At 40.5% G+C, this 27,702-nt stretch overlaps 1 protein-coding gene across 6 annotated transcripts in view; it reads right to left on the minus strand.

The window, feature by feature from the left end:
- The window catches only part of LOC308534315 (membrane cofactor protein-like), a 51,656-nt gene that overhangs the window by 15,970 nt on the left and 7,984 nt on the right, over window positions 1–27,702 (minus strand). For 3 of the 6 annotated variants that reach the window (XM_081112779.1, XM_081112781.1, XM_081112782.1), the window contains exons 2-7: window positions 25,287–25,481; window positions 24,874–24,967; window positions 12,796–12,887; window positions 11,801–11,998; window positions 5,876–6,058; window positions 2,584–2,631 (exon numbers count right to left, since the gene is read on the minus strand). In XM_081112779.1, coding sequence (XP_080968905.1) covers window positions 2,584–2,631; window positions 5,876–6,058; window positions 11,801–11,998; window positions 12,796–12,887; window positions 24,874–24,967; window positions 25,287–25,481 — 810 coding nt within the window. Of the gene's footprint in view, window positions 1–2,583; window positions 2,632–5,327; window positions 5,373–5,481; window positions 5,530–5,875; window positions 6,059–11,800; window positions 11,999–12,795; window positions 12,888–24,873; window positions 24,968–25,286; window positions 25,482–27,702 lie in introns of all 6 variants that reach the window. The other 3 variants (XM_081112778.1, XM_081112780.1, XM_081112777.1) reach the window with 2 other exon arrangements.

Here is a 27,702-nt window from a genome sequence, read left to right on the forward strand (position 1 = left end):
TATCCTGTGCTAATATTACAAAAACCTACAGATTACATGCATCCTATCACCATCTTGAATATGCTTTCTTTAGAAACAGAAAAATCCAACTTATAATCGAACCCAGGACCATTCAGTCCTCAGGTTCATGCCTATCCACTGAGCCAACCAGGTACGGCCCAATTTATAAATCTTAAAATCCAAGGATCTAAAAATTGCCTAGACAATCCTGAAACAACTACACAACAGCATAGTTGAGGGGACTCAAACTACCTGATTTTAAAACTGACTAAAAAGCTGTTAAGAATCAAAACACAGTGATACAGGCAAAAAGACAAACCAAATGAACAGAAGCCCAGAGATGAACCCTCACATAATATGGTCAAATGTGCACAAGGATGCTAAGAATATCTAAAGGGAAAAAACAGTCTTTCAACATGTGGTTCTTAGAAAACTGGATATCTACACACAAAAGAATGGAGTTGGTCTCCTGCCTTTTACCATACACAAAAATGTATTCAAAATGGATCAAAGAACTGAGCATAAGAGCTAAAACTACAAAACTCTTGAGAACAAAACAGAGGACAGGCTTCATAATGTTGGACCTGGCAGTGTGACACCAAAAACACAGGCAACAAATAAAACTAATAGATACATGGGGACTTCATCAAAATTAAAATCGTTTGTTTATCAAAAGACGCTATCAACAGAGTAAAAAGGCAATCCAAGAATGGGAGGAAACATCTGCAAATCATACAACTGACAAGGGATTAATATCTAAAATACATAATGAACATCTAAAACTCAGTAGCAACAACAAAAACACACCAAATCAAAAAATGAGCAAAGGACTTGAATAGACATTTCCCCAAAGAAGCTATACAAAACATCAATAAGCATATAAAAATATGATCACTGCTGGACCAGTGTGGCTCAGTGGTTGAGCGTCGACCTATGAACCAGAAGGTCAGGGTTCAATTCCCGTCAGAGCACATGCACAGGTTGCAGGCTCCATCCCCAGTGGGGGGGAATACAGGAGGCAGCTGATAATTCCCTCTCATCATTGATGTTTCTCTCCCTCTCTCCTCCTTTCTCTGAAATCCATAAAAATATATTTTAAAAAATATGAACACTAATCATTAGGAAATGCTAACAAAAATGACAATGAGATTCCACTTCATATACATTAAAACGGCTAGTACAAAAAAACAAACAGAAAATAACAACATTGGTAAAGGGCGGAAAAATTGGAACCTTTGTGTACTGGCAGTGGGAATATAAAATGTATGATAAAAATTGGCATTTCAAAACAGTTGGAGAGAAGACCACTTATCAACAAATAGGGTGGGTGCAGTGTAAAGGCACTGTATCTCATTCCACATAACGTAAGTATTTCAGATGTACCAACTATTTAAATGCAAAGAATGCAACCAGAACACATGATTGAAATGTTTATGTGAGTATTGAGAAGATCTAAAGTTTTTATAAGACAGACAATGGTAACGCCCATAGCCATTAGGGAAGTGATCAATATAGCTAGCTACCTATTAATGTGAAGCTTCTGCACATATCCATGACCACTGATAGAGTAAAATATGGCATATGTTAAAGTCATCATTAAAATGATGGGACCAAGTCTAAATACAAACCCCAATCTTTTTTTAAAATATATTTTACGTTTTAAATATTTATATTGATTTTAGAGAGGAAGGGAAAAGGAGAGAGAGAGAGAAACATCAATGATGAGAGAGAACCATTGATCGGCCGTCCCCTGCATGTCCTACAGTGGGGATGGAGCCCGCAACTGACGCATGTGTCCCGCCCGACATGGAATCGAACCGTGACCTCCATGTTCATAGGTCAATGCTCAACCACTAACCCTAACCCTAATCCAATCTAAGATGGTAAGTGTAAAAAGTGTTAGAAAAATATCAACAGCATGATGCCATTTCTGTGTAAAATAAAAGAAAAACTGCCAAAATATGTACATCCACACATACAAGATATTGATGTACAGAAACAGATACAATGGACTAAGAGAAGATTCTTTTACTCTGTAATGTTTGAAACTTATATTCATATACACTACTTATGTAATTGAAAGTAGTTATATAAAGTAATCTATATCCAATAGTGTAAAAATCTTAAAAGGAAACTGGGAAAAATAATGGGGGGAGGGGAGGAAACTAGAAAAAAATGTTCCTTTCAGGCAGCGGTTCTCAACCTGCGGGTCACAACCCCTGAAAACACATCCTGCATATCAGATATTTACATTACGATTCATAACAGCAGCAAAATTACAGTTATGAAGTAGCAACGAAAATAATTTTATGATTGGGGTCACCACAACAGGAGGAACTGTATTAAAGGGTCGAGGCATTAGGAAGGTTGAGAACCACTGCAAGGGGCTTTAATTTATATAAAGTTCTGATAAGTCAACACAAATAATTCAGAAACCCAACAAAATAAAGGACATGAATAAGTAATTTAGACAAAAAAGCTTATCTGATCATTAAAAGAATGCAAATTAATACATAACATGAAAATGTTCCACCCGTCATATTATAAACTTAACAACAGAAGTAGAACAAAGAGTTTTTGAACCTGGACTACTTGAAACTGGAGGCTTGGTTGACGGACTAGGCGTGACACCTGGAAAAGTAAATTTGATTCCATTCACCGGCCTTATCGATATATTATGGGTTGAATTTTTATTTATAAAAATGTTAGTCATTAACATAAAAAATACAGATACTTTCTGAACTTTGCCATTCTACTTCTTGGCATTTAACCTAAATATACATTTTAAAAATACATAACAATGTATGCATAACAGTCTTCACTACAGTTTTGTATTTTGCAATGGGAATCACAAGTTATTTAATAATAGTAAAAAAAAGTATTCAGAATTAACATTTGTATCTTATTATTTTTTGAAATATGTTTTTATTGATTTTTAGAGAGAGAGGAAGAAAGAAGGACAGAAAGAAACATCGATATGAGAGAAACATTGATCAGCTGCCTCCTGAACACATCCCGACAGTGGATTGAGCTTGCAACCTGGGCACGTGCCCTGACCAGGAATCGAACTAGCAACCCTTTAGGTGCTTGGGACGATGCTCAACCAACCCAGCCATACCAGCCAGGGCTAAATATATGTAACTTTTTAAAAATACCATTCAAGCAGCATTATGCTACAGTACATCATTTCTATCCTTTTCTTTTCCCTCAGCACTTCTTGGGTATTTTTTAATATGAGCAGAATTAGATATACCTTATCACTATTACATGTTACTACTGATACTTTCTTTAATAACAAAATATATTTTACAGGCACATGAAGAATTTTGATTTTTGATATTTAAACTGATGAACTGAGTGGATCCAGAGACATGGAAGCATGGAACAGAATCTCAGAAGGAAGGCGGGAGAGGGTGGGTGGATGGGAGGTAATCAACCAAAGACTTTGTATGCATATAGGCATAACCCATGGACACAGACAATAGGGTGCTGAAGGCCTGGGGTGGAGGCGACTGGAGGGGGTAAACAGGGGGGAAAAGTGGACATATGTAATACTTTCAACAATAAAGAATAAAAATAATTAAAAACCCTATAGTTTAGAAACATCTCACAATCAATTTGCTCCTCTTCTTTCAAATGCTAAATTATAAAGGTGTTTTACAAACCCTTTATGAATTCTCATGGTCACTCGTTCAAAAGAGCGTATCAACAAACAGTATCCCACAGTGCATATACCCACTAGGACATGTGCATAAACACGATGGGCCAATGAGTATGAACTTCACATGCAAAAACCATCTCTTCTCACCCCACTCCCCAGACCTCACAGTGCTCAACTGAGATACTCAAGGAGACTACCAGGGGCCACATACACAGGGATTATAAAAAGGTGTTCTAATTACCATGTTAACATGCGTAACTTCCCTCAATTTTTAAGGTCTCAGGAAAACAGAAAATATACAAGCAAATTGAAAGCCACTGATTGAGATTTGAGTTCAACACCCTCAACCAATAGGAAATTAAAGCCCACAGAAATGATGTTCCATGAGAAAGCAGAACCAATCGAGGGCCCTTAGTGAGGTCAGCCCAGGCGAATGCTCTTCCCACTACTGCTCCTGTCTCTTGTTTCTGCTGAAACCAAGAAGCCAAAGAAAGCAGCACTGCAATCAGGATGACAACTCCTTCCACCACATGAAAATAATCTCTCAAGTCTTAGGCTGAGCCATTGATGAGTAGTCCATGCAACAAGTCCTCCATTTCATTTCAATAAGTAAGTTTTTTCCCTGTATTTCAGTTGCTATAAAATTTAGTTTCTATTCCCAAATGAAAATGCTAGTGAAGCCCTGGCCAGGTGGTTCAGTTGGTTACAACATGTTCCCATATACCAAAAAGTTGAGGTTCAATTCCCAGGCAGGGCACATACCTAGGTTGTGGGTTTGATCGACAGTTGGGTTGCATATGGGAGGCAACCAACTGATAACTCACTCTCTCTCTCTCTTTCTCTCTCTCTCAAATCAATAAAAAAATCCTCAGGTGAGGATTGAAAAACAAAGGGAGGGGCCCAGTAAAGGCAAAAAGAATAACTGTATGAGATGGGAGTGGAGGGTAGTAGCAATACGGGTCTTGTTCTAGAGACACCACCCAAAAGTACCAGTTGAAACTGCACTATAGAAAAAGAATGGAACTGTTTGCACTCCAGGAAATGAACTTTGTCCTGGATCAGGAAGATACCCTATAAAGGTGTCACCAGATAGATCACTTTTAAAATGGATAAAATAGCAACGCTGATGACAGAAAGCAAACATTAAGAAACAGAAGCCATGGATCTTCTTGTTCACTGACGTACTGGAGCGATGCTGTTAAGGCATGTAGCTTCCTTTAACAACTCCCTACTAGGATATGCCAGATACTGTGCGAAATGTTTTAATGGATCCCACTTAGAGGTTCCTGCCATCCAGTGAGGAAGGCAGTGAACAATTTTACATGTAAATAAACACATTTAAGGTTTACATAACTTGCCAAGTTGTGGCAAATCAGTTTAGAATCATTACGTAAAACAAGTAGGATGGCTGTAAAGACGTGCTTCCTCCTTTTATTACTAAAAGATGATGAATGAGTGTAAATCACCAGATAGTTAAAGGATTATGAAAAAAAGTAGGATGGCTGTAAAGATGTGCTTCCTCCTTTCATTACTAAAAATGATGAATGAGTGCAAATCACCAGACAGTTAAAGGATTATGAAAAAATATCTAGGAATTAAAATGATTTCTAAAAATCACCAGGGATTTAAAAGGTTTTGAAAAAATATAAGTAGGAAGTTACTAAACCTGTGACACTGGAAATTGGAGGTTTTGTGCTGGTAGGAGTTGACACTGGAAAACAAAATAATGTAGAGTGGATCAAATTACTTGGGAGTTATCGCTGGCATTAGCACCAAGAATTCAAAAGAGTTTTGAAAATGTAAGCAGGATGTTACTAAACCTGAAGGACTCAAAATCGGAGGTGTGGTACTGGGAGGAGAAGTCACCACTAGAAAAGAAAATAATTTCAACTGAATTAACCGCTTCGGAATTATGGTCTTTTCATTCCTAACTTATTCAGATGAAAATACCCATGCTTCGATTTTCTTAAAGATGGCTGCTATACAGTTTTCCACATAAAGTCAAAGAAGAAAAATTTGTAACTTGTGTGATATACATAATGTGCCAACCCTATGAAAATACACAAGTAACAAAAGCAGAATCCTTTCTGACTTTGACATGTGTCATGATAAGACATAAATACTAAAAGTGCTTCACTTCAATTACTCGGTCATTTATATTTCAAAGATATCAAATCTAAACAACAAAAAAAAAGTAAAAGACACTCTTTGTACCTTTAAGACAGCGAGGAATCTCGGGTACCCAGGTATTATCAGCTTCACAGACAATTCTGCGGCTGCCTTGAAGGGAATAACCCTGGTTGCATTCAAACTCAACTTCTGCTTTGTAGTAATATTTTTTCCCAAATCCTGACACAATAGTTCCATCAGCGAGTGATGGATATGGACATTTGACCACTGAAAAGTGAAGAAATTTCAGAATTAATGAAAAGCTGTTTTAGCCGAGAGAAAACCGAGTGCGAGGTAGTCATTTCCACTGTGAACAAAGAGGCAAGGAATGGAAGGCAGGATGTTCATCTTCTTTTAAAAACTTTACTCCTGCATTTTAATTCCAGGTAAATAGATTTCACGCCATCCAACCATCTTCTCCCACCTAGAAGAGATGTCATTAGGTTTACTGGCTTTCCTACATTTCGCCCCATTATTGACAAGTTTTGAGAAAGGTCTGCCTCCCAGGGACAATTTCCTAGTAAGTTCAAACACAGCCTTTGGATGCTCTTTGGCCCTAGGGCTCTGTTACAATTTCACGCTGACACTGAGTCCAGTGCCCTGCTTCTGTACAAAGGCAGGAGAGGCTCTTGTGATGAGAAAATGCTTCCGCTCAAATGTGAAAGCTGGAAAGCAGCTGGCTCTGCAGAGATGCAGAGAGAAGGTTCTCAGGGACTGACAACAGACAAGAACTGGGACGTTCACGACACAGAAAGGCCAAGGAGTCAGGGCAGTGTTTCCATACGGTTTGGATTCCAACCCAGGAACCAAAAACGACATTTTCCTTTGTAAACCAGTATGTAATCCTACAGGCCTGACATAAAGTAAAAAGTTAATACTTAGACTCTGGTATTTCCCATTGTACTCTACTTCTCAAGAACAAAAACCCTGGTGCTGACCTTCTAGATTGATTTCAGGATCCAGTAATGGGTTTGGCAGAATTTGGAAAAAAATAAAACACTGACTGGCAGTGAGTACAGAGAGCATCTTATGAGAATAAACTGGAAGTGAGCTCTTCCTCTTTGCATGTGGACCTGAATGTCCATCAGGTATCTTTTCCTTCAGCCAAGAGAACGTCCTTTAGCAATTCTTGTAGTGCAGATGGGATGGTGACAATTCCCTTAGCTTTAGTTTATCTTAAAAAGTTTTTATTTCACCTTCAGTTTTAAAAGATTTCTCCTTAAAAGATGAAGGGATTAAGAAGTAGCAATTGGCAGTTACAAAATAGTCACGGGGATGTAAAGTACAGCATAGGGAATACAGCCAGTAACCCTATCCTATCTAATAAAAGTGTAATAAGCTAAGTGTCCGACCCCTAGGTCCATCATTCTGTCTACCACTCAACCAGTTCCTAAGACGTGCACTGACCACCAGGGGGCAGACGCTCACACCTGTAGGTTAGTAATATTTTCCCTTGACAGAGGGATGTCCTGTTTTATTTTTCTGTCAGCACTTTAGTAGATGTTATTGTCTTCTAGTTACAAGCTCCTTACGAGAAGTCAGCTGTCATTCTTACTGGGGGGGGGGGGGGGGGAAATGTAATATGCTGGTGTTGCTTTCCCCCTCACACTGGCTGCTTTTTGTTTGTTTTCAGAAGTTTTACCATGATTGGTTACTTCAGCGGGGGGTTCTTGGTAAAATTTCAAATGTATTTATCCTGCTAGAGTCACTGAATTTCCTGGACATGGTTGTTTTGGATCAAATGTGGATAATTATTCCAATAATCACCTATACTGCTGTTTCTCCTCTTTCTGATCTCTATGACATGCATACTTGACTCCTTGCTATTCTCCATGCACATCTGACTGCCAGTTGTTCCCGAGGTTATGTATTTCTAGATGTAATAATAAAAAATTCTTTCAATTCATCTGGTTGGTTTCTATTGTCCTTACGTCAGGTACACTGATCTATTCTCTGTTGTACTAAGCTGATATTAATCACAGAAATTATTTCTGTAATTTAGAATTACTGTATATAACCTACATATGTTAAATGCATCCTTATAAGTGCACAGCTGAATGAGGTTTGATCAATACAAATACTAACCATGTAATTATCACCACAGTAAAGACATAGAAAAGTTCCATTATCTCCAATATTCCTTCATGCCACTTTGTAATCGACTCTCCCCATCCCCATCCCTCAACCACCTTCCACCAGCTAACCACTGATCTGTTTTCTATCCCTATAATGCTTTTTTCCAGAATGTCATATGGGATCACAGCCTCTGAGTACAGCTTATTTCACCTAGCATAATGCATTTGAGATTCACTTCTGTACTTGCAAGATTAGATGCGCAATCCTTTATATTACGGAGCATTATCCCATTATATGGAAGCACCATGGTTGTTTGGCCATTCACCAACTGAGAAAGATGGGCTGTTTCCAATATGAGACGATTATGAGTAAGGCTGCTATAAATATTCTCATAATAGGGCTCTATGTGATCATCTTTTAATTTACTTGAATTGCTGAGTTGTATGGTGAGTGCATGTGTTTTTTTTTAATATATTTTATTGATTTTTTACAGAGAAGAAGGAAGAGGGAATAGAGAGTTAGAAACATCGATGAGAGAGAAACATCGATCAGCTGCCTCCTGCACATCTCCTACTGGGGATGTGCCCGCAACCCAGGTACATGCCCTTGACCGGAATCGAACCTGGGACCCTCCAGTCCACAGGCCGACGCTCTATCCACTGAGCCAAACCGGTTAGGGCGTGAGTGCATGTTTTAACTTTATAACAAATCATCAAATGCTTTCTTAAATACACATACCACTTTGCATTCTTAACTTTCAATCTATGAGAGTTCTAATTACTCCATATCTTTGTAATGGTATGGTTAACTTGTTACTTTTAGTTTTACTATACTAATAGGTGTTTAGTTGTATATCATTGTGCTTTAAATTACATTTCTGTAACTAATGCTATTGAGCAATTTTCATTACTTTTTTGCCACCCATATATCTTCTTTGATGGAAAAGGTCTATTCAAACATTTTGCCCATTTTTAAAATATTGGATATTTTCTTAGTTTTCAGAGATCTATATACATGTGCTTTGCAAAATATCTTCTTCAAGTCTATGGCTCATATTTTTATTCTTATAACTGTTTTATGAGAGCAGAATTTTTGAGTTTTTAAGAATTTTTTTCTTTTAAAAGATTCCTTTTAGGGTTGTATTTAAGAAATCTTCGTTTAGGTCATAAATACTTTATTTTCTAGTAAAAGTCTTATTTTTTATATTTAAATCTATGATGGTTTAAGTAAATGTATATAGTTTAAAACTGGGTTGAGATCTCTTTTTTTTGCATATGGGTATCAAATTGTGCCTGTGCTTTTACCATTTTCCAATGAATTATTTGTGCACCTGTGGTAGATCAACTGGACGCAAGCGAAAGGGTCTATTCTGGACTCTATTCCATTCCATACTGTCTTGATCATATATTCCATAGTATGTTTTATAATAAGCTTTCACAACAGGTAGTATGAGTCCTCTAACTTTTAAAAAATCTTTACGATTATACCTCTGTTGTCTTTTCATATCAATTTTAGAATCAGTTTGTCTATTTATACAAAAAGTTCTATTGAGATTTTTAATGGGACTGTGCCAAAATTATAGATTAATTATGGAAAAATTAATATCTTTATTATGGTTTACCCTTCTAATCCACAACCTTATTTCTATTAAGGTCTATTAATTTATTCTATAAAAGTGTTTAGTTGTTTTTACCATTCAATTCTTGCACATGTGTTATACATTTTCAAATATATGTAGTTTGAAACTGTTGTAAATATTATGTAAACAATTTCAATTTCTTACTGATTTATTACAAGTATATAGACATACAATTGATTTCTGTACATTGATCTTATTATGCTTGCCACCTGGCGAAAACTTCAAACTTTCGAATTTTCTACACAATGATGTATAATAACTCTACTTTCTTTCTTTCTCCTCAACATGTACGTCTATTTACTTCTTGCCTTACTGGACTGGGCAGGACCATCCTAGTCTTGTTCCTACCTAAGGGGGAAATAAATCATTCATGTACCAGTAAGTAAAATGTTAGCTATGGGATTTTAGTTAGAGCCATTTTTCAGGGACTGATAGTTCTATTCTTACTAGTACTTCACTGAGAAGTTGTATAATGAAAAGATGATGAATTCTGTCAAATGCTTTTTTTTACATTAAGGTAATCATGTATTTTTTTCTTCTTTATATGTCCTGATATGGTAAATTTAATTTTTACATTTAAATGAACCTTGCATACATGGAATAAATTGTATTTGATTATGATGTATTACTTTTAGTATTTATTATAGGATTTGATCTGTTAATATTTTGTTGAGGACTTTTGGTTCTATGATCATTATGGATATTGTTTTTAATGTTCCTGAAATGTTTGTCTGGTTTTAATATGGGAGCAATGCAATCCTCATGAAATGAGGTGAGATGTATTCCCCCTCACACACACTTTTGGATTTTCCTGAAGAGTTTGTGTAGAGCTAATATTATTTACTCCTGAAATGTCTGATAGATTCCCCAAGGAAAACAGATCTCTTTATGAGAAGGTTTACGTTGTCAAATCTATAGGCATAAAGTCGTTTGTGCCATTCTCTTATCATCCTTTAAATACCTGTCAGATATATTTAGTGATGTCTTCTTTTTCATTCTCAATATTAGTAATTTGTATTTTTTCTCTTTTTGTCAGAATGGTTATATGTTAGAACATTTGACTGATCTTCTCTAATAACTAGGTGGTTTCATTAATTCTACTTTTTTCTCTTTTCAATTTCATTGATTTCTATCTTTACTCTTTCCTTTTGTTTCCTTATTTGGAGTACAATTTGCTATTCTTTTTTTAGGTTCAAACAGAAGTGTATGTTATTGATTTGAGATGTTTCTGCTTTCCTAATAGAAGAATTTCATGCTATTGTAGCCCACTAATGCTCTTTGCTGTATCCCACAAATGTTGATGTGTGGTATTTTCATTTTTATTCAATTCACAATACTTTCAAATTTTCATTGAGAAGTCTTCTTTGTATCATGAGTTAGAAGTGCCTTGCATAACTTTCATATATTTGGGGATTTGATATCTTTATTTTGATATCTATGTTCACTCCACTGTCATCAGATAATGTATAGTAAATGATTTCAATATTTTGAAATGCCTAGAATATGTAATTAGAGAATGGGATGTTCCATTTGCCCTTGACAAGAGTAATTATTTTGGTATTACTCAGCGGTTCCATTCTTTCAAGAGTCAAATACCATCCATTGCCTCCCTGTTTCAAGTCATGCTCTACGGACTTCAACATTGTTTTTAAAGTACAGGCATATGTCAAAGATATACCAGGTTTGGTATCAAACCACAGCAATAAAATGAGTATCATAATAATAAAGCAAGGTATAATCTATTTGCTGTTGAGGGTCTTGCCTTCAATTTTTAAAAACAAAATATCTGTGAAATGCAATAAAGCAAATTGCTATTAAACAAGGTATGCTTGATGTTTTGTCCAGAGTTTATCAATTGTACTAGAGAAAAGGTTAGTCTTTTATAATTTACCATTTTTTCCTAGTCAGTACTCTTAGACTTCTTGCAATGCAAAATAAATCTGTTATTTTTACACACCAATGTGTGTTGAGTTTTTTAATGTTTGGAAGAAAAAAAATCCCAACTCATGCATCTACAGAGTAATTCACATTGTATAAGTTGGAATGTCAAGAATATATATATATGGTGAAGAGTGGGGAACAATACAAGTAAAATTAGTTTTCATTCAATTTTACCTTTCTAAAATTAAATTAGAAAACAATTTAACAGGGTGAGGGAGCATATATAGCTATTCTGTTTACTTGTTAGTCAAGTATTTACAAAGTATTTCCATACTATATACAAATAAAGAATAAGAAAAAAAAAATGTCATTACCTTTACACTCAGGAGGGTCACTACTCCATTTGTTTGGCCCAGAACAACTCAGTGTGCTCTTTCCAACAAGGGAATATTCATCTGGCCCATTCGAAGGATTACAACGGTAAGTGACTACTTCACCATATTCAAATGTATCCTTGTGGCTATTGCTGAATGTTCCATTGCCTATTTGTGGAGGTGGTTGACACAAAATCTCTTAAAAAGATAAAAAAAGAGGACAGGAAACGCAAAAGAAAAGATAAAAATTAAGACAGCATTAGTAATGCCTTATGAACTGCTTCAATAAATTCATTAACATATGATTTCTACAATCTATTTGAATATCCAATATCTATTTGAAACAAAGTTTCTATGAAAAAAAAGTATGATGTTTTTCATCCATACAGTATGTAGTGCAGTTTGCCAAATGTGCAAATGGTGTGTTAATGCAACAGCCCAAATCGAGGTCTATATTGAAGCCACATATTGATTAGTTTGCAAACATGTAAAACAATGCCAATATTCTCACTTTTTTGAAAATTTTGGTTTTCCTTTAAAAATATGTTATATATATTGATATGTATTGTGCTTACTGTTCTTAATAATTATTTTAAAAACTTTTCAAGGTGCCGAAACCGGTTTGGCTCAGTGGATAGAGCGTCGGCCTGCAGACTGGAGGATCCCAGGTTCGATTCCGGTCAAGGGCATGTACCTCGGTTGTGGGCACATCCCCAGTAGGAGATGTGCAGGAGGCAGCTGATCGATGTTTCTCTCTCATCGATGTTTCTAACTCTCTGTCTCTCTCTCTCCCTTCCTCTCTATGAAAAATCAATACAATATATATATTAAAAAAAAAACTTTTCAAGGTTAATTCCAATATAATGGAATAGCAATAGCCATATCCCACCTGAAGAAAAGCTATGTGGGGGTCTTTTTAAATTTAAAAGGATAAAGTCAAATTAAGGCCAAAAGTTTGAGAACTGCTCGAAATTCTAAAGACAGAATATACTTACTTTCACACTGTGGGGGGTCACCACTCCAAGCCACATTATTCCCATCTCCAGCAAGTTCACAACGTAGAACTGGTGTTCCAACTAAGTGATATCTAAATAAGAAGAAAAACAGATTACTGTTGTGCTGTTTTTTTAACCATTAACACGATGCATATGATATCGAAGAAAAATTTTATATGGTTGTTTTTCTGCACTATAGTAGTTTGAGGGAAAAGTTTCGTAAATAGCCTATCATGAAAGTACTAACTAAATCTATAATTTAATGGAAGAGAGAGTTGCTGCATTTGAGCACACACTGACCTAGAGCAAACTATCTACACATGTGCTTGTCGGTCTGGCCTCTCTGCTATCTGCAGCAGGCACATCAACATTCCCATGTGCCCGAGTTCATGCCATTCTGCCCAGGCAGGACAATGACTGCGTAGAGAGATCAGGCCCGAGAGCTTCCCTGCCTGCATTGGAGTCCAGCCCCACAACTGACTTGCTCTTGGAGCTGGGCAAGTCCCTCTCTCTTTCTCAGGTTCCTCATCTATGAAAAGAGGATAATAGTATATACCTCCTGGGATTGCTGTGAGTAGATGGATTAGCATGTGGAACGTGCTGCCTCAGTTTCAAGTCTTATGAATACTCCTCAGGCACTGGCTAGAGTGGCTCCATTGGTTGGAATGTCCTCCTGTACACCAAAAGGTGTGGTTTGATTTCTGGTCAGGGCACACACCCAGGTTTTGGGCCCAATCCAGTCTGGATGTGTAGAGGAGGCAACGAATTAAGGCTTCTCTCACAATTCATCTCTCTTTCTCTCTGGCACCTGGGACCTGGGCTTCTCTAGCAACCCTGGCTTCATCCAGAAGGTCATCAGGAAAAACGTCTTGTCTAATTAGCATATTACCCTTTTATTATTACAGATTAGGAGAGGAGTTGGGGATGATGGTAAGGTAGGAAGCACCAAGAATCTCTCTTCCCACCCAAACAACAATTACAATGCTAGAATGTGCATGATGTAACTATTTTTCAACTCTGGTGTCCCTGAAAGGTTTGTAGTTTCTAAGGCAGGACTTGGACATGGAAATTGATTTAATATCAGTCACTTTCAGCTCTGAGCACAATGGCAGCTACCCATTCCACTCCCACAGCAGGCAGCTATGCATGTGTTCCTGCGGCAGCTTATCAACAGCCTGTAGGAACCAGGGAGTGAAAAAAGAACCCTGTTCTCACAAATACCAGGGATTTATGCACTTATTACTGACTGCTACTTCTGATCACAAAGAAACGCTAACTCAAAGACACCAAGTGGGCAGTCATTATTGTCACATGTCCCCCACTCTTGCAAGCCCATTTACTGCCTACTGAAGTGACTTCCAGATATTTAAGGATCCAGTGTCCTTTGCTCCCCGTTCAATTTTTGCTTTTTCCCCTTTCAGGAGACAGACATCAAATCTAGGACATGCACAGGTGGGGGAAATTAGGTGACTGTGCCTGCCCAGGGAAAGGCTCAGAAAGACCTGAGAATACCTTCAGTTTACGTATCTGGCTGATCCTCGGACCCTACATCAATCAAACCACTAAAACGAGCTAAGAAAATAACAAGCCCTGGGAAGGAGAACTTGACTTCCAGAGTTACCTCATTATTAGAATTCAAGTGTCCAGTTCAAGAAAAGATTCACAAGGCATACAAAGAAATAGGAAAGTATGGTGCCTTCAAAGAAAAAAAAAAGATTAATAGAAATTATCGCTGAAAAAAAGACCTCATTCCAGATCAAATACACAAAGACTATAAAATAATTGTTACCTGGATGCTCAAAGAACTAATGGAAGAAATGTTGAAAATCAAGAAAAAAAATGAATGTATTAGGACAAGAAAAAGGCCTCTTTTCCCTCACAGTAACCTTGCATAAGCCATGAGAAGCATGTGGAGGTTGCAGACTTCCCTATTCAAAGTGCCTCTCTATTCAAGCAGGCTTGAAAAGCAGGCTGTACTTCCCCCATTACCCCCTTCGCTGTCGTTTTAATGATTCCAGCGAAATTACAACAGAGTTTCTAGTTAGTAGAAGAACTCTACTCCCTCCTACCCTTTGTAACTTTCCCTGTAAGAAGGTTTTACAGGCTTGTGAAGATGCTAATAGACACCTCTGTAGGACATCTGTGGCTAAAGGACAAACAAGCCATAGCTCCCAGGACAGCCTCCAGGATCTGGAAAACGTCAAGGTGAAGTCCCCGATCCCCTTCCTTCTTCATCCATTTGCCACAGCTGCCATTTACTCCCTAATACGCTTACAGAAGAACAACCCCCCACCTTGGGCCCCTTGTGCTGCCAAAAGGCACCTGGCCCTTTCCTCCCTTGGAAAATAAAATAAACTCCCTCTCTCTGCATCTATTCCTTCTCAGTTGTGAATTCTTTCACAGCCCATGTCCCTGGCCAAACCCTAACAGAATGAATACAATGTGAATATCAATTCAGAGATGGAAAACCTAAAAAGAAACCAAAAGACAATTTTGGAATTGAAAAGTACACTAACTTAAATGAAAAAGGCGAAGAGATCAACCAAAGGTTATCTATTCATGCATATAAGCCTAACTAATGGACACAGGCACCACGGGGTGAGGGCATGAGTGGGGGAGGAGGGGGAATGGGGGAATAAGGACACATATGTAATACCTTAATCAATAAAGGAAAAAAAAATGAAAAAGTCACTACAGGAATTAAAGGTAGTTTTTAGCAGACAGAAAAATGATTCAGTGAACCTGAAGAAAGGCCAATGGAAAGTATTGAGTCTGAAGAACGGAAAGAAAAAGGAATGAAGACAAGTGAAGAGAGCCTATGGGACCTGTGGGAAATCGATAAGCAGATCACATACGCATTGTGGGACTCTCAGAAAGAGAAGACAGAGAGGAAGGGGCAAAGAAAATATGTGAAGAAACAATGGCTGAAAGTTTCCCAAATTTGATGGAAGACAGATACAAATATTCAAAAATCTCAACATTCTCTACGTAAAATGAACTCAAGAGATCCACACTGAGAAACATAACGACTGACCTTTCAAAAGCCAGTGACAGAATTTGAAAAGCTGTGAGAAGTGAATCATCAGGTACAAGGGATTCTAAATAAGAATATCAGCAGATTTCTCATCAGTCTTGGAGCCAGAGGGCAGTGAACTGATAGACTGATAGTGATTTAAAAAAACAGAAAAAAGCCAACCCAAAATCCTCAATCCAGCAAAACTGTGCTGAAACATGAGGGAGATATTAAGGTTTATTCACAAATAAAAGCTGAGGGAGTTGTTACCACTAGACCTTGCCCTCAAAAAATACTAAAGGGAGTCCTGAAAGGTGAAATCAAAACAAGTAACCCAAAGGCATATGAATAAATAAGCATTTCACTGCCGGCACATACACAGGCAATTATTAAAGCCAGCATTATTGTAACAATGCTTTGTGCCTATAATTTTTGTTTTCTGTGCGGTCTAAGAGAATAATCCTTCAAAGGAAGATAAAGACATTACTGTGGAGGCTAGTATTACAATTATTAGTGTAGAGATTAGTATCACATTAACAACCAAAGGTGGTGGGGACAGAGTTGTAAAGGTGCAGTTTTTACAATTTATTGAAATTAAGCTGGTATAAATTCAAATTAGAATACTCTAACTGTAGGATTTTAAATATAAAATCTGCATCATAACCACAAACAAAAACCCTATAAAATGGACAATATGTAATAGTAAAGAAATGTTGGCATTTCACTATAAAAACCAACTAAACAGGAAAGGGGGGGGGGTCAAAAAGCTCTAAGGCATGTAGAAAACCAGTAGAATAATCATAGAAAACCATCCTTCTTGTCAATAATCCTTTTATATTTAAAATGATTATATTCTCCAATCTGAAGGCAGACATTGAACGGACAGGTAAACACAAAGGATCCAGCTGTATGCTGTCTACAAGACTCACTTGAGATACAAAAACACAAACAAGTTGAAAGTAAAAGAATGGAGAAATATATTCCACGCACACAGTGACCCTAAAAGAGCAGAGGTGCTACACTAATTCAAACAAAATACTTTTTATTTTGCACCTAATGACAGGCCTTCAAAATATATGAATTGAAAACTAACAGAACTGAAGGGTGAAATATACATTTCTACATAATAGGCATTTCTCAATAACAGTGGGAGTCTTCAATACCCCACTTATAATAATGAACCAACCAACCCAACAGAAAGTAAATACGAAAACAGAGGATTCTACCCTGGCCGGGTGGCTCAGTTGGTTAAGCTGTCCCATACACCAAAAGGTGCCGGGTTCCATTCCTGCTTAGGGCACATACCCAGGTTGCAGGTTCAATCCCCGGTTTGGGCGTGTATGGGAGGCAACCGATTGATGTTTCTCTCTCACGTTGATGTCTCGGTTCTATCACTCTCTCTAGAATAAATATTAAACAACAAGAAAAAAGACAATAGAAGACTTCAATAATATAATAAACAAACTAGACCTCACAGACACAGACAGAGCACTCTACCCAACAACAAAACACATAGGGTCAGGTTCAAATGAGACATTTTCCAGGACAGACCATATTTTAGGTTAGTAATAGAAATTAACTTGTAAATAAATTAACTACAAATAAAGACATCATTAATAATATAACTACATTTGGCCACAAATTAGTATTAAATAATCAATAGTTTTAAAAAATAGATATCAAAGTGTCTTGTGACCATACGGGATAAAGTTAGAAATCAATTCTCACAAGGTAGATTAGAAAATTCACAAAATTGTGAAACTTGAACAACACACTTTTAAACAACCACTGGATCAAAGAAGAAATCACAGGAGAAATTATAAATTACTTTCAGATGAATGGAAATGAAAACATCCCCAAACTTGTGAGACAGCAAAAACAGTGCCAAGGGGAAAATTTATAGATATGAAAGTTTATAATAAGAAATGAGATCTGAGCCTTGACGGGTTTGGCTCAGTGGATAGCCCATCGGCCTGTGGACTGGGGGGTCCCAAGTTCGATTCCAGTCAAGGGCATGTACCTTGGTTGCAGGCACATCCCCGGTGAGGTGTGCAGGAGGCAGCTGATCAATGTTTCTCTCTTATCAATGTTCCTAACTCTCTGTCCCTCTCCCTTCCTCTCTGTAAAAAATCAATAAAATATTTAAAAAAAAGAAAAGAAAAAAAGAAATGAGATCTGAGCCCTTGCAGTTGGGTTCAGATTGGTTGAGTCGCCCTGGCCACTGCAAGGTTGTCACTTTGATCAGGACACAAACCCAGGTTGCGGGTTCAATCCCCAAAGGCAATGGATCAATGTTTCTCTCTCACACATATGGCTCCTCCTCCCCCTCCTCCTCCTTTCCCCCCTCCCTCTTCCTCTCCCTCTCCAAAATCAATGAAAACATATATTTAAAAAATGAGATCTGAAATCAACAACCTAACTTCACAACTTCAAGAACTAGAAAAAGAACTAAACCCAAAGCAAGCATAAGGAAGAAAATAATAAAGATCAGAGCAGAAATAAATAAGAGAAAAACAATAGTGAAAATGAATGAAACCAAAAGTTGGTTCTTTGAATTGATAAACCTTTAGTTAGATAGACTAATAAAAGAAGAGAAGACCGAAATTCAGAAATGAAACTGGGGACATTAATATCAATTATATAGAAATATAAAATACTATAAGAATACTATGAATAATTTTTATGCCAACAAATTAAGTAACTTAGGCAAAATGAAAAAATTCCTGGAAACACAAAACCTACCAAGACTAAATCACACAGATAAAGAAAATCTAAGATCTATAACTAGTAAGGAGATCGAATCAGTAATCAAAAATCTCCAAATCAAAGAAACTCCCTAGACCTGATGGTTTCATGGTGAATTCTACCAATATTTAAAAAAACACAAACTTAAATTCTTCTCAAAAGTTTTTTGTTCAATTAAGGAGGATGGAAGTCTCTGAACTCATTCTAGAAACCAACATTGTCGTGATACCAAAGCTAGTCAAAGACACCATAAAAAAACGACAGGCACATATACCTTATGAACCTACATGTAAAACTTCTCAATGAAAGACTAGCAAACAGAATTGAACAGCATATTAAAAGTATTATTCACTATGACCAACTTATTCCTGGGATGCAAGGATGGCTCAACATATAACAATTAATTAATATCATATGGCACATCAACAGAATAAAGGAGGAAAAACTCATGATTATCTCTGTTGATGCAGTAAGAAACCACTTGACAAAATTTAACACTCTTTCATGTTAAACATAATCTATAAACTAGGAAAAGAAGGAAACTACCTCAAGGTAATAAACACCACACATGGAAAACCCGTAACAAACATCATGCTCAATGGTAAAAAGCTGAAAGATTTCCTAAGATAAGAAATAGTACAAGGATACCTGCTTTTACTACTTCTATTAAACCCAGTACTGGAAGTTTTTCCAGAGCAAATAGATAAGAAAAACAAACAAAGGAACAAAAGGCATCAAAATTGGCTAGAAAGAAGCAAAATTACCAGTGTTTGCAGATAGTATGATCTTATAGGTATAATATATAAAGATTACAAACACACACACACAAATCCTGTTAGAACTAATAAATGAACTCAGGCCCTAACAGGTTTGGCTCAGTGGATAGAGCATCGGCCTGCGGACTCAAGAGTCCCTGGTTCGATTCCAGTCAAGGGCATGTACCTTGGTTGCAGGCACATCCCCAGTGGGGAGTTTGCAGGAGGCAGCTGATTGATGTTTCTCTCTCATCGATGTTTCTAACCCTCTATCCCTCTCCCTTCCTCTCTGTAAAAAATCAATGAAATATATATTTTTTAAAAATAAATGAACTCAGACCCCAAGTTAATATAAAAAATCAATTGCATTTTACAGTGTACTAGAGGCCTGGTGCACAAAAATTTGTGCACTTGGGGGGGGGGGGTCCCTCAGCCCAGCCTGTGCCCTCTCGCAGTCTGGGACACCTTGGGGGATAAACACCTGCTGGCTTGGTCCCGCTCCCCTGGGGATTGGGCCAAAGCTGGCAGTTAGACATCTCTCTGGCAGCCGGGCAGCCCTCGGGGGATGTCCACTTGCCAGCAGGGAGCAGGCCTAAACTGCAGTCAGACATCCTTAGCGCTGCTGAGGAGGCAGGAGAGGCTCCCACCACCCCGCTGTACTGGCAGCCGTCAGCCTGGCTTGTGGCTGAGCACAGCTCCGCATGTGAGAGCGCCCTGACCACCAGAGGACAGCTCCTGTATTGAACGGCTGCCCCCTGGTGGTCAGTGTGTGTCATAGTGACCAGTCATTCCCAGTCTTTCTGCTGTTAGGGTTAGTTTGCATATTACCCTTTTACTATATAGGATAGAGGCCTGGTGCAGGCGGGAGCTGGCTGGTTTGCCCTGAAGGGTGTCCCGGATCAGGGTGGGGGTCCCGCTTGGGTGCCTGGCCAGCCTGGATGAGGGGATGATGGCTGTTTGCAGCTGGTCACACCCCCTTCACGGTGGGGTTCCCCACTGGGGTGACTGGCCAGTCTAGGTGAGGGGCTGAGGGCTGTTTACAGGCTGGTGGGTGACTGAAGCTCCCAACTTCTCCTTTTTTTCTTTTTTATTCTGGTATTTATTTACCTGCTATGGCTGTCACTAGAGCTGAGAACTGGCTCCAGCTCTGAGGCCCAGCTCTAGCTTGAGGCCTCGGCTGCTGAAAGCAGGTATCTGGGGTTTGTTTGGCTTCTATAATTGAAACACTGTTGTAGCTCCAGCACTGAGACCTCAGCTGGCTGAAAGCAGGTATCTGGGGTTTAGCTTCTATAATTGAAACACAGTTGCTTTCGGAGCTGTTGCTTTCAGGCTCAGAAGCCCGCCGCAGCAGGCGGGGAACCTTGGCTTCCTCCATCACCAGGTCAATCAAGCCTCATGTTTGCTTCAGCTGCGTGTCTGCCGGCCACCATCTTGGTTGGCAGGTAATTTGCATATCGCCCTGATTAGCCAATGGGAAGCGTATCAGAGGTATGGTTAATTACCCTATTTGTCTTTTATTAGATAGGATGAGAGAGGCCTCGTGCATGGGTGGGAGCTGGCTGGTTTGCCCTGAAGGGTGTCCCGGATCAGGGTGGGGGTCCCGCTGGGGTGCTTGGCCAGCCTGGGTGACGGGCTGAGGACTGTTTGCAGGCTGGACAAGCCCCCCAGCAGGGACCCTCACCCCATGAAGGTGTGGCCAGCCTGGGTGAGGGGTTGATGGCTGTTTGCAGGCTGGCCACGGCCCCCAGCCACCCAAGCTCCCAGTGGAGGCTGGCTGGAAGCAGGTATCTGGGATTTATTTATCTTCTATAATTGAAACTTTGTTGCCTTTAGCGGAAGCCACAGCCAGCCAGGGCAGGCAGGAAGCTTGGCATCCTCCATCGCTCGGGCAACCAAGCCTTCTGCTCACTCCAGCTGCGTGGCTGCCGGCTGCCATCTTGGTTGGGTTAATTTGCATATAGTCACTCTGATTGCCTGGTGGGTGTGCCTTGGGGTGTAGTGAAGTTATGATCAATTTGCATGTTTCTCTTTTATTGGATTAGATTCTACTTACTGTATAATGCACATTTTTCATAAATTTCCAATATCCCAAATATATACTATTAAATGAGCCCCATGGAACAAAGGCTACTATTAAATGCTCACTACCTCTTTTTGACATCTTCACTCCTTTGAAGCAGTCTCAAAAATAAGGCTTTCCCCTAAGATCTCCTATTTTTAAAAAAAATATTTTTATTGATTTCAGAGAGGAAGGGAGAGGGAGAGATAGAAACGTCAATGTTGAGAGACAATCATTGATCTACTGCCTCCTGCACATCCCACACTGGGGATTGAGCCTGCAACCTGGGCATGTGCCTTGACCGGGAATCAAACAGTGACTTCCTGGTCCATAGGTTGATGCTCAACCACTGAGCCACGCTGGCTGGGCTCCCCTAAGAGATCTTGAGCAACATTATGGTCCAGGCTAACCAGGTCAACTTTTGTCTGGTTAACACCTGACAGTTAGCCTATATGATAAAAGCCTAATATGCTAAGTGTCCAGTAGACCTGTCAGCTGTTCAACCAAAGTGTAATATGCTAATGATATGCTAAGGCTGCTCAACCACTCTCTATGACATAAACTGATCACCAAGGGGCATACAGTCAACTGGTCGACCAGTCTCTATGATGTGCACCGACCACTAGGGGGCAGACACTCCAACCACAGGTTAGCTTGCTACTGGGTTCCGGCTGATTGGGACTGAGCAAGATGGGCCGGACACATCCTAGAGCATCCCACAGTACCTCCCCACTGGCCAACATCCTGCCTCCCTCCCCAGCCCTAATCGTGCACTGGTGGGGTCCCTCGGCCTGGCCTGCACCCTCTCGCAATCTGGTACCCCTTGGGGTATGTCAGACAGCCAGTTTCGGCCCGATCACACAGGCCAGCCTGAGGAAACCCAATGGTGCACAAATTCGTGCACTGGACCTCTAGTCTCAATATAAGATTATTTTTGGCTGACAATTCTACCTCCCATTTCTATAAGCCCTCCATCAACTCTGAAAGGTGGCCATTTCAAGTAGGGTGCAACTTGTTGTCAAGGATAAAGTCACCATGATTACTACATTTTTAACGCTAATAGTAGGCTTATTATTATATACTAGAGGCCCAGTGCATAACATTCGTGCACTGGGGGGAGGGGGTTTCCGTCAGCTCGGCCTGCGCCCTTTCACAGTCCAGGAGCCCTTGAGGGATGTCCCACTGATGACCAGCAGTCGGACAACCTTGGCACTGCCGTGGAGGCGGGAGAGGTTCCTGCCACTGCCACTGTGCTCGCCAGCCATCAGCCCGGTTTCTGGCTGAGCCACGCTCCCCTGGCTTCCTGTGTTGAGAATCTGTCCACTGATGGTCAGTGCACATCATAGCAATCAGTCATTCCACTGTTTGGTCAATTTGCATATTACCATTTTATTATATAGAACTAGAGGCCCGGTGCACGCATTTGTGTACCAGTGGGGTCCTTCAGCCTGGACTGCAGGAGCCGATCAGGGCTGGCTGGCCAGGGAGAAACTGTGGGAGGGGGCTCCAGGGCGTGTCTGGCCTGTCTCTCCCAGTCCCAATTGGCCGGACCCCAGCAGGAAGCTAACCTGCCGGTCAGAGCGCCTGCCCCCTAGTGGTCAGTGGGCATCATAGCAACTTGTTAAACGAAGGGTGGGACACTTAGCATATTAGGCTTTTATTATATAGGACTAGCAGCCCGGTGCACGAAATTCATGCACTGGGGGGGTGGGGTTCCCTCAGCCCAGCCTGCCCCTCTCACAGTCCGGGAGCCCTCAGTGGATGTCCTACTGATGGCCACAGTCTGGCAGCAGAGGCTTGGAGCAGGCGTCCCGTGTGTGTGTGTGTGTGTGTGTGTGTGTGTGTGTGTGTGTCTGTCTGTCTGCTAGGGCCTGCCCCCAGCCGCGCCACGTATGCTCGAAGCAGTTGCTGTGTGTGTGTGTCCTCACTTGTGGTCTGCCCCAAGCCACATTGGAGGCTCAGAGCAGGTACTGTGTGTGTGTGTGTGTGTGTGTGTGTGTGTGTGTGTGTGTGTGTCTGCTGGGGGCCTGCCCCCAGCCACACCATGGAGGCTTGGTGCAGGAGCCCCTCTGTGTTGATCTCTCAGGCTCCTGGCCTCCACTGCATGTTGTACTCTCCCTTGAGCTATGGCCAGGATGGGGGTGCTGCTTGCAAACCAGGCTTTCCTGCTCCCGGATTGCCATGGCAACTGGGGAGCAGGCCCAGCTGGGGGCTGTCCACAGGCCGGGCTTTCCCGCTCCCAGGTATCCATGGCAACCGGGGAGCAGGCCCAGCTTGGAGCTGCCCGCAGGCCAGGCTTGCTTTCCTGCTCCCAGATCAGGCGCAGCTGGGGGCTGCCTACAGGCCGCACTTTTCTACTTACCGATGGCCGAATCACCACAGTGACCCAGGGCCCAGTGGCACTTTCCTGCTCTCCAACAGTCACAGGGTCCCGGCTGGGGCGGGGCTTAGCAGTGCAGGGCTTAGGTGGCACGGAGTCCCGGCTGGGGGCTCAGGTGGCACACAGGGGTCCCGGCTGGGGGCGGAGCTTATGCCCTGCTGCCCAAGGCTGCACATGGGGCCCGGATGGCAGCTCGCGCTGTCCCGCCCTGCCTGTAGTATAGGATAGAGGCCTGGTGCACGGGTGGGGGCCAGCTGGTTTGCCCTGAAAGTGTCCCGGATCAGGGTGGGGGTCCTGCTTGGGTTCCTGGCCAGCCTGGATGACGGGCTGAAGGCTGTTTGCAGCTGGTCACACACCCTTCAGGGTGGGGGTCCCCACTGGGGTGTCTGGCCAGTCTGGGTGAGGGGCTGAGGGCCGTTTTCAGGCTGGCGGGTGACTGAAGCTCCCAGCCTCTCCTTTTTTTCTTTTCTTTTTTTTTTTTATTCTGGGATTTATTTACTTTCTATGGCTGTCACTGGAACTGAGAGCCAGCTTTAGCTCTGAGGCCGGCTCCAGCTTGAGGCCTCGGCTGCTGAAAGCAGGGATCTGGGCTTTGTTTAGCTTCTATAATTGAAACACTGTTGCCATCACTGCCGCTCTAAGCTCTGAGGCCGAAGTTGGCTAAAAGCAGCTATCTGGAGCTGGTTTAGCTTCTATAATTGCAACACTGTTTCTTAGACTGCAGCTCAGAGGCCGGCAGCGGCAGGCGGGGAACCTTGGCTTCCTCCATCACTGGAGCAAGCAAGCCTCCTGTTCACTTCAGCTGCCTGGCTGCCAGCCACCATCTTGGTTGGCAGTTAATTTGCATATCGTCCTGATTAGCCAATGGGAAGCGTTCAGGGGTATGGTCAATTTGCATGTTTCTCTTTTATTAGATAGGATAGTATTATACAGTTCTGCTTTACTTCAATGGAAACCCCTTTCTATTTATTACACATCTTTTCCATCTCTATAAGAAGCCCAAGAGTTGATTGGCTATAAGTACAACTTCTCACACACAAAGCAAAATTAAATCAACATTATGGGAATATTTAGAAAATAAGCAAAACAAAAATAGTAGTAACATTTACCTATTTCCTCTACTTACCCCTCATTACAAGAGTAGCTAGCCTGTGAACCAAACTGAAAATTTCCATCTACGCGGCCATTTAGGGGCTCTGCTAGCTGTGGACATGATTTTCCTGAAAGAAATTATTTAAATTTGTTGATTTACACAAACTCCAAAACAGATCTGAATCAAAACCAAAATTCTACATTGCTCTACTGTGGGAATACTATTTTTCTTTCTTTAACTATTAAAAGGCCAAACTTTAGATTCACATTTACCCAGACAACTAACAAGAAAAAGATTACCTGGAAATTTTTCAAAGCTTGAAAAAACACATGACTGTCTAAAACCTACCTCCACATGAGAAAACCATCATTGTAGTAGCAGAATATGCCATCTAAAATGTATGAAAATCTTTAGAGCAATAAAAATAAAAAGTTTTGTGTACTTACTTGTACAGGCCTCCTGGAGAAGAGGTGCCCATGTGCCATCAGGCTGACAAACAGTAGTGGTGGGTCGAACAAGAGGAACAATAAGCCTGTATCCTGGGCGACACTCATAGTCTACTGCGAACCCAGCACTTACAGGGGGCACAGGATTACCCTTGGCTTTCATAGAGTCATATCTTGGTATCTCATCACAGGCATCTGGGCATGAGAGAATAAGACATGAAAGTCAAGTATTTTCTCTTTTCCACCAGCCAAGGATTCTGGCCTGGCAGCCGGCAGGTCCTTGGTGAGCTTATGGTTTCTTAAGGAATAAGGCGAATATTCATTCAGCAGTAAATTAAAGAGACAGCAGCAACAGGTTTGGTGTGCGTCCTTTCCCAGTTTTTCTCAGTTCATTTCACACTCACCTGTCCCCTAGGACATCGTCTACAGTATGCAGCCCTAGATCAAGGTCCTCGTCCACAGTTTGAAATGCAAACTGATGATGACTTGTCACCTCAGGCTCAGCCTCCTCTCAGGAGGCAAGTTCCTAGAGGTCAGGGTCATCTGCCTTCTTTTCCTGCTACACTCTGCACCCAGTGGGTACTCAAGAAATGCTATGTGTAGAGGTAATTATGTAAGTATTGGGATTTCATAGATAGAAATAATATGGACTAAATTATTTCAAAATATAAGACTTCATATTAGCGAAGTAAGCATTTTTACAAGTGAGTAAATGCCATTTAAAATAAAATTGCATCATTTTGAATAGCCTCACATGAAAAAAAATTCTGCTTTCTTAACATTACTTTAACTACACAATTGACCCTTGAACAATGCAGCAGTTCAGTCAGGGGTCCCCACACAGTTGAAAATCCACAGATGACTTTTGAATTCCCCAAAACTTAGAGTGTTTCCTTCATATCAGTGAGGGATGGGTTCCAGGACACCCCATGAATACAAAAACCCCTGCATGCTGGTCACTTATATGAAGTGGTGAGCAATGCCTATAGTGTGTCCTCTGCATTGTCGGATTCCCAATTGCAGATGGAAAATACTGTTGGTTATTTCCACAGACGTGAAACCTAGATACCAGCAGTTTCTATATATTTACTAGAGGCCCGATGCACGAAATTTGTGCAAGAGTAGGCTTCCTTCCCCTGGCTGCCAGCACAGGCTTCCCTCCTGCACCAGCACCGGGGAGCCAGGCTTCCCTCCAGCCGCTGGCAGGCACCTGGGACCCACCCTGGCAGCCCCAGCTTCATCCAGAAGGTCATCCAGGAGGACATCCAGCCTAATTAACATACTATGCTTTTATTATTATAGACAGAAAAAAATGCAGGCATAAAGAAATTCGGGTAGTTCAAACCAATGTTGTTCAAGGGTCAACAGTAATGTAATCTTCCTTCACAGATCAATGGATCATACAAGACCTCAGAAGCTCCCTGAGGTATCTGTGTATCCGATATATATCCCTACAGTAAAGCTACTTCATTGCTATGCTTTTAGAACTTTTTACCCCTGTTATTTTTGGAGGGGGGTAGTTTTCACTCTCTTGACATTTCTACTTAAGCAATTTGCCTTCCTTTTCAGCGGTTCTTAACCTTCTGGCCCTTTAAATACAGTTCCTCATTTTGTGACCCAACCATAAAATTATTTTCGTTGCTACTTCATAACTGTCATGTTGCTACTGTGATGAATCGTAATGTAAATATCTGATGTGCAGGATGGTCTTGGGCGACCCCTGTGAAAGGGTCGTTCGACCGCCAAAGGGGTCGCGACCCACAGGTTGAGAAGCGCTGCTTAAAATTATCTGTGGGATTGAAAACCTAACCAATCTCTTAGAACAATTACATACAATAATGTGATGGAGACACATCAAGTAAAGCCCTAGAAGACTAAAAGAATGCAGAGGCCTCGCCTATAAAGTTTAAGGCCTAAGGTAGATCTATTTTGCTCCCTAAGGAATCTTTCCTCTTTTACTTCCTTAATCTTGGTCTTATTTCAGATTGAGAGACCAGTAAAGAGAATTCTAAACACGTGAAATTTTACTCTTTTGTCTTATCATATTCTAAATTCTAAAACTCTATACCCAGTCCAACATTTCATTTCCATCATCCACCTACTGGCAAATGTTTTCAATATTTCCACTATGCTGCCCTTGATATCCGAATGTTCCTCAATCAACTGCTCAAAACAAAACAAATGCAAAAAGCAAACCAAAGCCCCTAGTAATTAAAAGCATTGTTTGAAATAACATTGATGAATGTTATTTTATTGATGCATAACATTACCTTTACTTGAATACCCTGAGCTAGATATTGTCATTTTCAATAGGAAAACAAACATGGGCTAGAAATTCTATACAATTGTGTTCAGATACAAATGCACAACAACATTCTAGAATTTCCTGGAACCGCCACGAAGAAATCATGTAACA

The sequence above is a fragment of the Myotis nattereri genome (genome assembly GCF_964212035.1).
Source record: "Myotis nattereri genome assembly, chromosome: 18".
NCBI lineage: Eukaryota > Metazoa > Chordata > Mammalia > Chiroptera > Vespertilionidae > Myotis > Myotis nattereri.